Raw genomic sequence first — 9,101 nt, 5'->3', positions numbered from 1 at the left:
CTGTGGTGGGTTTGTGGTGTGCAGGCTTGAGCTACAGCATGGTGGATTTAGCTTTTGCTAGTACATACCAGAAAAAACAAAACAAAACAACAACAACAAAAAAGGTTTCTGGGCTACATGGTGCTTGTTGGAGGCATAGAACCACTACTTCCTGGAGTTGGTGGTAGGCATACCTCCACCATGTTGAAAAGCTAAGATGGGCAGAGTCAGCAGCCAAGGCTGCCACGTTGGTCCTAGCAACACAGTTTAGCAGTTTAAAATCTCTCCTCGTCAGAGGAGGATCATAGATTCACAATAAGAAGATTCAGATGGGGCCCCGCCGCCATGGCGCTGGTGCCATCCAGTGGTGGCGTCCAGCCCTGGGTGGTGGCGGCGACATCCCCTCGGGAAGTTAGGTCTCCGCCTCCCCCAACCCCCACACCCCGCCTGCTCTGAGGCGGCGGCGGCGGTGGCGTCCCTTCCCCTCCACCACCTCCACCGCAGCCTCTGCCCCGCCCGGCCGGCGGCGTTGTTGGCGGGGACGGGGACAGTAGTTGTAGATGCCCGCCCCTGCCTCGGAGAAGGTGAATGAGAGTTGAATATTAGAAAAAGTAGATGAATTCTCTACTCCGAGATTTAGCTCCCTGATTGTTGTAGTCTTCACTTTGTGGAGCATTCGTGCTGAAATACTGAAGCAGTTAATGGTTGAATATGATCACATTTCACCATCAAGTTCTCAGCCTGATAACGAGAATCCCTTTTGGTCAACCTAATGAAGCATTCAAACAAGTCATATGACTCTTTTCAAGATGAACTTGAAGATTAAAGCACAGAAAGCCAGAGGCTTAGAGCCAAAGACGTGTTTCAGAAGGATGAGAGGGGACTATTTGGAAAGCTGTGGGTACAGAGAAGAGTTTGATTCCAGGCCCAGGTATAGCATGTTTGATCAAAGACTCCCATCTGGAACCAACCATACCTACCCAAGATCATGCAGTAGTTCACAGACAGAAGACCGCTTGCCCCAGTGGTTACCAGCTCATGGAAAGCTGAGATTAGACTCTGAGCTACTGTCAATTTACCAAAGACGGCTTCTCAGAAAAACCAGTCCCCTTCAACCTTAGTCAGCAAGAATACAACTGTGGCTCATATAGTGTGGAATCTGTAGTTCACAAGCACCTCAGTTCAGGGCACAGTACCATTGACCCTCAAGTCAGTCACAGACAAATGCACCAGAAGAGGAAAAGACATCTAGAGGAGAGCAGAGAAAAGGAGGAAGAGCGGCCCAAACACGAGAGGAAAAGGAGTTCAGAGGGAATGGATTTAAACAAACACAGGAACATCCAAAGAAAGAAAACAAAGGCAGAAACAGAAACTACAGGAAGGTACAGAAAAGCTTAAGAACCGAAAAGAGAGAAAAGGCCGAGATGTTTCCTCTAAGAAAGAGGACCGTAAGCGTAGAAAGGAGAAAAAGGAGCAAGGCGAAGAAAGGACAGAGGAGGAGATGCTTTGGGACCAGTCTATCCTTGGATTCTGAAGCTCCTAAGTCAGTTCTCCTGAGGCTCAACTGAAATAACATCCGAGGAGCTTGGTTCTATGCATTCATGTTCATGTCACTTTCCTATGTGGACAGAAGTTTCAACTTCTAACGAAGTGAACATGAGGAATTTAGTATGCTTGCTTTCCAACATGGAGATTACTTTCCTATTTTCTAAAAGCTTTATTAATTTTCCTTACATATGATAGAATTTCCCTTTTAGAAAAGAGTGACTCTGCTTTGATTCACCAAATTGCTGTGGAAGTGGAATTATTTTCCCTTGGGAGATCATTTATTTAAAATTGGAGGATTAACAGACTTTGTGGAATCTGTTTCTTGGTTGGGTTTGTTTTAGTTTTGAGTCACATATTTTTATACTCACTGGCTTTCTCTATGAAACAATTTAGATATCTTTTTGTAGATCTAACTTGCAGTATTTTCTGGGTTGGAAAGTGAAATACATTATAATAATCTTATCTTACATATAGTTTTAAAAGTTTCAGAGTCTTCACACAAAATCAGTTTATATTCTGAAAATGTTTATAATAATAAAGTATTTTAACTTCTGGGAAAAAAAGAAGGTTCAGATGGAATAAAACTCTAAATGGTTTGCAGTGTATGTAAAAATGTACATAGGCTTGGAAGAGAGAGGAAAAGGAGTATACAGTTATATAAAGAAATAAATAAAGGAATATATACAGTTATATAAAGAAATAGTTAAAAAAATAAAGTCTTTAAAGAGACAGTAAAAATAATACAAAAAATAAGCCACGTAAAGATGGAAATTATATTGTCTTTGGGATTTTTAACCGCAGAAAGACATTTGATTGTAAAGGATACTCAGTTAAATCAATACACACACACACACACACACACACACACACACACACACACACACACACACATATATTTTAAGGTATCTTGCCTTCAAAATTTATGTCTAAGGATATGTTGCTTTGGAAAAGAGGTTCTGCTTTTGTTTCCACAGAAGATGAGAGCCTGTCGGTTGCTTCTAGGCTAATATGGTTTGATCAACCAAGACCCCCTGAAAGTTCTCCAATGACAGTCATGGCCCAGATGATCCAACATCCAAAACAGCTTCAAAGCAACTGGCTGAGGCAATGCAGCCTCACAGACTACTCCAGTTAGGACTTGACCATAATTCTTAATTTTCTCAGGATCCCTATTACATTGCTAGCACCCTCAACTAGCAGAGAGTAGTATGAGAAGCTACACCCAAATTCCAAAAATATTGTAAATGAATGTTTATTTTTATTTAAAGCAGGTTGATTATAAATGCAATCGCTTTCTAAAGAAGAAAAGGGATATTATAGATATAATAGGATGAAAGGGTAGATTATTGAATCTACTTTTAAAGGAGCAACAGCTTGTTTAAAACATTTTACATTGATATAGATTTTAGTTTATTACAAATTTAAAGTTAATTTTGCTAAACTGTATGTATATTTCTATTCTTGTTTAAGGTATGTTTGTGCAGCTCATTTGAAATTATAATGTATAATTAAGAAACACAGATTAATAATTAGTCATCCATGATAATCAATTTATAGTCATGTTAGTTAAGTTTTCTAGGTATACATAGATATATTTCAGTTAGATAGGTAATCTTCAAACACTCCAAAGACTTTCAGAATATGGCATTTAAATGTTTTAAAAACTTAGACTTTCTGGACAATAAGACACATCTGCTCCTGGCAAGCACTGATTTACTTCAAAGAGGAAGATGGACATCAAGGACACTCCATATGGAGTTTATCTCCTTCTTGGCAGAACTGGCCATTTGGGCAAGAAATTTTCCTTGCCTGGACTACTTGACAAAATGTTGTATCGACTAGACATACAGGACCCATGGAAAAAAGGCCACTAAATTTTGCCAAAACAAGGCAAGATGACCCTTCAGGTTTCTGCTTCACAGAGGAGACTGCCAGACATTCTGCAGGACACAGGGAGAAGAAACTGAGAAATTCTAGGCCTATGGGCTGAAGATGGATGCCCCAACATTGCAGGCGAACTTCAGATGACTGTCCAGGTAGCCAGCTGTCTCTGTCATTCTAGATTTTTGAAAGTTGCTTACAATGTACTTCCTGTTTACTTAGGTAATATTATATCCTTCTGGGGTCTCTGATGTAGTTGAAGACTAGATAGTTATAATTATATTTTTTCTATAAAAGATAAATTAGATATGAAACCTTAGACTCACAAATACAGGATAGATAGAAAATTTTCTTTATTATTGTCAAATACAAATAGACTAGCTACTGTAACTTAATTCTTGCTTGATAACTGTTTGTTATATATAATTTTACTATATTAAAGCTAAAACTTTCCTTTTTGATTAGATATAAAAGGCAAAGTGCTGGGGGATGAGAAAGGGATGGGAAGCCAGCCAGTAAGTAGCTCCCCTCCATGGTCTCTGCAGCTCCTGTCTCCAGGGTCCAGCTCTGTTTCTGTTCCTGTCCTGACTTCCTTCAGTGAGGAAGAGTAATGCCGAAGCGAAATAAACCCTTTCCTTACAACTTGAGTTTTGGTCATGGTGTTTTGTTGCAGCAATAGAAACCCTAACTAAGACACATGTCACTAAAGGAACCCCAATGTTGACTGTTTCTCAAATGCTAATGCCAGGAAAGCATCCTTAGAAAAAGAACTGTGCAGTTTCCAAGGAAACCCTGCCCCTGTTTCCATTGCTTCCCAGTGTGTTGGGTGGAATGTCCTCTCCCTGTGTTGCTGTGACAGCAAAGGCTTTGCTGGTTATGATAGATAGCAACAGTGATGTGGGGAGGATGGCAGGTTAGAAACAGTCAGCTCTGGCTGGAGTCTCCACAAGACTGAAATAAAACATCAGATGCTCTGTGCGGGAGGGAAAGGCACTGCTGTGTTATAGTAAAGAGTAGACGATGAGAGGTGAGGTGAATTCAGAAATACTCAGTTTTATATCTGTAATGAGATAGCACGGACTCTAGAAACAGGTGCAAGGCAAAATGGTGTGTAAAGGGAGAATCCTCTCCCTTCTGTAGGGCTTCTAGCAAGAGAAACGCCTCAGAGACTCCAGATGGTATATTACAGCACAGTGGAAAGTATGGTTTAATCCAGGAGATCTTGATCCTCAAGGCAGACACAGAAGAACTGGTTCCCAAGGTTTCTTGGCTCTCTGGTGCCCTTTTGGGGACTCATCCTAAAAGATGCCTTGCAATCACATATTTTGACAGTCAAGAACAGAAGCACAGGCCTGCATTTTGTGTCTCCAAGTCCCAGTAAATGTCCCTCTCCACTGGTCAAAAAATAAAAAGTAAAAAACCCATGTCTCTAAAAATGCTTCAGAAAGTCAAGTGGAAGAGAATAAAGTCTTTATTTTTTTCTTGGCACCAATGACTAAAATATATACATGTCTTACAAACACCAGGATCTTCTCTAGGATTGATTCTAGGTTCATTAAGAGAATGGAAGGTTATTGTCTTGATGAAATCAAAACTTGGCAAATATCTCAAAAGGGTAAGAGAAAAAAATATACACAATGTATGATGAAAATGTTTTAAGAGAAGAAGTTGAGATTAATTATGCTCTTTTGCTTCAGGGAGAATTAGGGTTTTCATTTTTATATTTGTATTCACCCTTGAAAATGCGATGGGACCTTTGATCCATCCAGGATTCAATTTCACATTCAAAAGTAAGGATGAAGATGATAAAGGAATTTCCTTCAGTTACAGTCAAGTGTGTTTATCCTGTATTGGGTATCAGGAGTGCCTTTGTTTACAAGGATACAGTGGTGTTAGGACAGAATTTGAAAAGGGAGGTCCATCTGGTTGGGGATACCATTTATTTAAGGAAGAAGGAGTAAAACTATTGCTTATGGCAGACTATGGTGACCTAGAATGTGTGCAGATGAGGCAAAGACACCTTGTTCTTCTCAGGTGTGTGGTTGGGATGTGCTCAGAAAGTAGAGTGTGAAATGATGGACGTCATCTATTATGTCCTCCACACAACAAAGGGCTGGAGAAAGAGAACTGATTTCCCTCTGTGCCAGAGGCAGGTCTCTATTCTGATTCATAGACTTGGTTTAGAAAGGTAAAGAAGGGATCAGGAATATGGGGGAACTCTAGACATGGAAACTTTGCTATTGTTCACTTTCTCACTTCATATGTTTCTATGATGTAATGAAAACCTAATTAATCCAGGGGTAACTTTGGAGGCAAACAAATGTCGTAATTGAGGAGGGAGAGGGAAAGCCATGCTTTAGGGACCAGGTTCTGCAGAGGGCTCCCTTTTCTCTACAGCACGATGTGCTAGTGTCTTGAGGATACTTGATGGTGACAAGTGCTGTACACACACTGAGGTACAAATATGACCTGGGCAGGCTTACTTGCCAGAAGTACCCGGAGCCCATGTGCACCTCATCATCATGGTGAGTAGACGTCACAGTTTCTTTTAATCTCATGTGTTATGCAATATTTTGCTTAAAGACACCCATGTGGCTCTCTTGGACTGAGCTGAGGAGTAGAGAGAGAGGCTGAGCCTGGTCACCTTCAGTTTTCTGCTGACACTTGAAATAACTGGGGCCATTTCCAGGACACATGACGCCAAGATGCAGGGTGCTTCCTACCCTGTGCTCAGGGTCTGCCACCCTAAGAGAGTTTGGGGTGAATCTTTGTCTAATGTTCTCTCCTTTCTTCCAGTAAATAAAAATAAATAGAAACTTTTCAAATTTCCATGGAAAATGTCTATTTTCTCTAATCTCAAGTTCACTTGCCTTATAAGGATGTCAGTGATGTAAATTTAGTCCATCCATTTCATTTTTGATGAATTTCTACATGGCCTGTGTCAGCAACTGTGTCTGTTCTAGTCTGCCGGCTAACTCTCCAGGCTGCTGCTGTTCACCGTGAAGGTTTCTTTTGTGAATCCATCCTTAAAGTCTCCATCCTGACACGTGATGTTGTACTGAAGTAGTAAGTCAGTATCTTCATTGTGTTCCTAGACCATGGTGAGGACTGTTAAGAACTACAAAGATGGAAAAGTAAGCCTGGCATGGTAGGTAGCACATGCCTTTAATCCCAGCACCAGGCAGGCAGAGGCAGGTGGACCTCTGTGAGATCAAGGCCGGTCTAGGAGAGACCCAGGCATCTCATAACAACAACAACAACAACAACAACAACAACAACAACAACAACAACAAAAGATTAAAAACATAGTCACAAACTTGCCAGACTTGAGTTGCTATAACTCAAGATGATCTCACCCCCAGTACAGAGATTCAAGGAGCAATAATCTTATGTTTTAACTTGAGAGCTGATTTGGAAGCCAATCCAATGGGACATTATCCCCTATCAGAATGCAAAGCCCACCCTGTTTTGTTTTGTTTTGTTTTGTTTTGTTTTGTTCTGTTTTGTTTTGCTGCTGCTGTTTTTCTTCTGTTACTGTGTGAAGCAATGGGAACCACTGAGACATTTTCACGCACATGTCATTGTGTTTTCCTGTGTTGTCCTTACTGCTGTTCCTTCTTCTTTCCCCTCCCACTGGTCCTCCCAGAGAAGTCTGTTTTTGAAACTGCTTTCCCGGAGTCAGAGGCACCACTGTTGTGCCCTGAGGTCAATGCAGAGACCCATAACCAAATGTCAGGCAGAGCTCAGGGAACCCCGCAGAAAAGGAGGAGTGCCGGCCGGGGTCCAGCTTTGGCTCAGGTTCAGGTCCTGAGAAGGGGAAGGGGCCTTAGAGCAAGGAAAACATCTGACCCCCAGGTGGATTGCACTCAAGTGCCCTGGAATAGCTCGAGCTGGACAGATAGAGTTCTGGTAAATTGGTAGAGCACTGACTGCTTACTTTTCAATCACAACCTCAAGATTTAAATTTCCATCAGCCATCTTCTAAACACAGACTTAACAGTGCTTTTTATTGGGCTAAAATATGTATTGGGCTCGCTAGACATAGGAATACATGTTCATGGTTTTTACCAAAAGCCATAGCCTTTGCTAAGATACCAAGATGTAAATCTGTTCCACCTGTTTTAGAGTCCTGTTAACTGTTTTTTTTTTCCTACAATATTGATGTCAGTGTAAGAGTAATGTTAATATATCTAAAGCTTTTATCTCCTCTGGTAAACTGAAATTCTTGTAAGCTTCAAGGAATCAAGAAATCATAAGGCTTGTATCCACCTTTCACAGATCAAAAGGACTCCAGGTAAGTGCAGCCTAAATTTCCCCACCAGTCTGTTCCTGAGGATTCTCTCTCTCTCTCTCTCTCTCTCTCTCTCTCTCCTGCGTCTCTTGGGACTCCTCCTCTTCCACAATTACTAGGACTATAGACCTAAAAGTTCCAAATGTAATATTTTCCTTTAAGTTCTTAAATTTTAACTTCTGCCCCTAGTCTATATCTTTCTCGGCAGATTTCCCCTTAACTGACAGACATCATCCAGGGAATAGCAACTGACTACAACCTTCTCCAAAAGACTGTGAGCCATTGAACTTCAAAAAGCTGATATGGACCAGTCCGGCCAATTGATTGCTCTCTATCCATTCACCAGATTCAGGAATCAGATGCTTCTGATAAATGCTCAACCTTCCTGGGGCCTGACAACCAATGCCCCAATTGAGCTGGGAGCAGCCACAGAAGAGAGTACATCATCCCTGCCGTCATGACAGGTTGAAAAAATGCTAAGTCTAAAGAAAACTCCTTGACATAGGGGACAAAATGGCTTCCACTAATGCCAATTGATATAGCAAAAAAAAAAAAAAAAAAAAAAAAGGGCTCAGATTTATCAGCAATAGATTCTTTAACTAAAATGTTTCTGCAATATGATAGGACACGTGACCTGCTCTATGTAGATCAAAGAGATAGTATCCATCACAAGGCCTTTGGCTCTTCTGCTTTCTTTAATTACTGTTGGCTCTACTATTAATATTAATTATTACTATTTCTATTAATTACTGTTGATACAATAACTAAATGATAATTCCTGCTTGGGAATTATTATACTAATGGTTATTAAATCTAACTATAAACTGGTATCATCATAGAGTCAGAGATTTGACCCAGAATACAACTTTAGCGGGAAATGTTAGACCTGAAATTAATCTGTAAGACACACTTGTCCAAAGACCAGGTAACTTCCTGGGATTCTGGAAGTTGTAGTTCATGAAGAATAACACCTACCCAAGAACAAAGTATCTTCCTAGGATTCTGGAAGTTGTAGTTTTTGGAAAATAACAACAAAGCCTCATGGGAAGTACGGATGTAGGGTAAAAGGGCCAGCCAAAGAAATACATCCTGACCCTGAAACTAGAGCCAAAAAGTTAAAAAGAGCCAGCCAGCCAGCCAAAAAAACACACCCTGACCCTAAGACCAGAGTCAAAGAAACATACTTTGGTCCTGAAAGAAATTCATCTTGACCCTGAAACCAGAGCCGATTAACTAACTGGCCCTAAAACCAGAGCCAAAAAAGGTTAACAAGGGCCAGAGAAAGAAACACACTTTGGACCTGAAACCAGTGCCAAAGAGATACACTCTACCCCTGACCAACTCAGCACAAAAAACGAACAAATCCCTAAGAATGAAAACAAACTAATCCCTGAGCATGAAA

At 40.8% G+C, this 9,101-nt stretch overlaps 1 protein-coding gene across 1 annotated transcript; it reads left to right on the top strand.

The window, feature by feature from the left end:
* Nucleotides 1-469: 469 nt before the first annotated feature.
* LOC102920665 (lysine-rich coiled-coil protein 1) lies at nucleotides 470-2,093 on the top strand. The gene is given in 4 exon segments (XM_006991007.4): nucleotides 470-801; nucleotides 803-1,036; nucleotides 1,038-1,352; nucleotides 1,354-2,093. Coding segments are annotated over 4 exon segments (759 nt in total). The 5' UTR covers nucleotides 470-751; the 3' UTR covers nucleotides 1,514-2,093.
* Nucleotides 2,094-9,101: the final 7,008 nt, after the last annotated feature.

The sequence above is a fragment of the Peromyscus maniculatus genome, chromosome 5, assembly GCF_049852395.1.
Source record: "Peromyscus maniculatus bairdii isolate BWxNUB_F1_BW_parent chromosome 5, HU_Pman_BW_mat_3.1, whole genome shotgun sequence".
Taxonomy (NCBI): Eukaryota; Metazoa; Chordata; class Mammalia; order Rodentia; family Cricetidae; genus Peromyscus; species Peromyscus maniculatus.
Note: the sequence above shows the minus strand (reverse complement) of the source record. Positions and strands in the feature narration are given on the sequence as shown.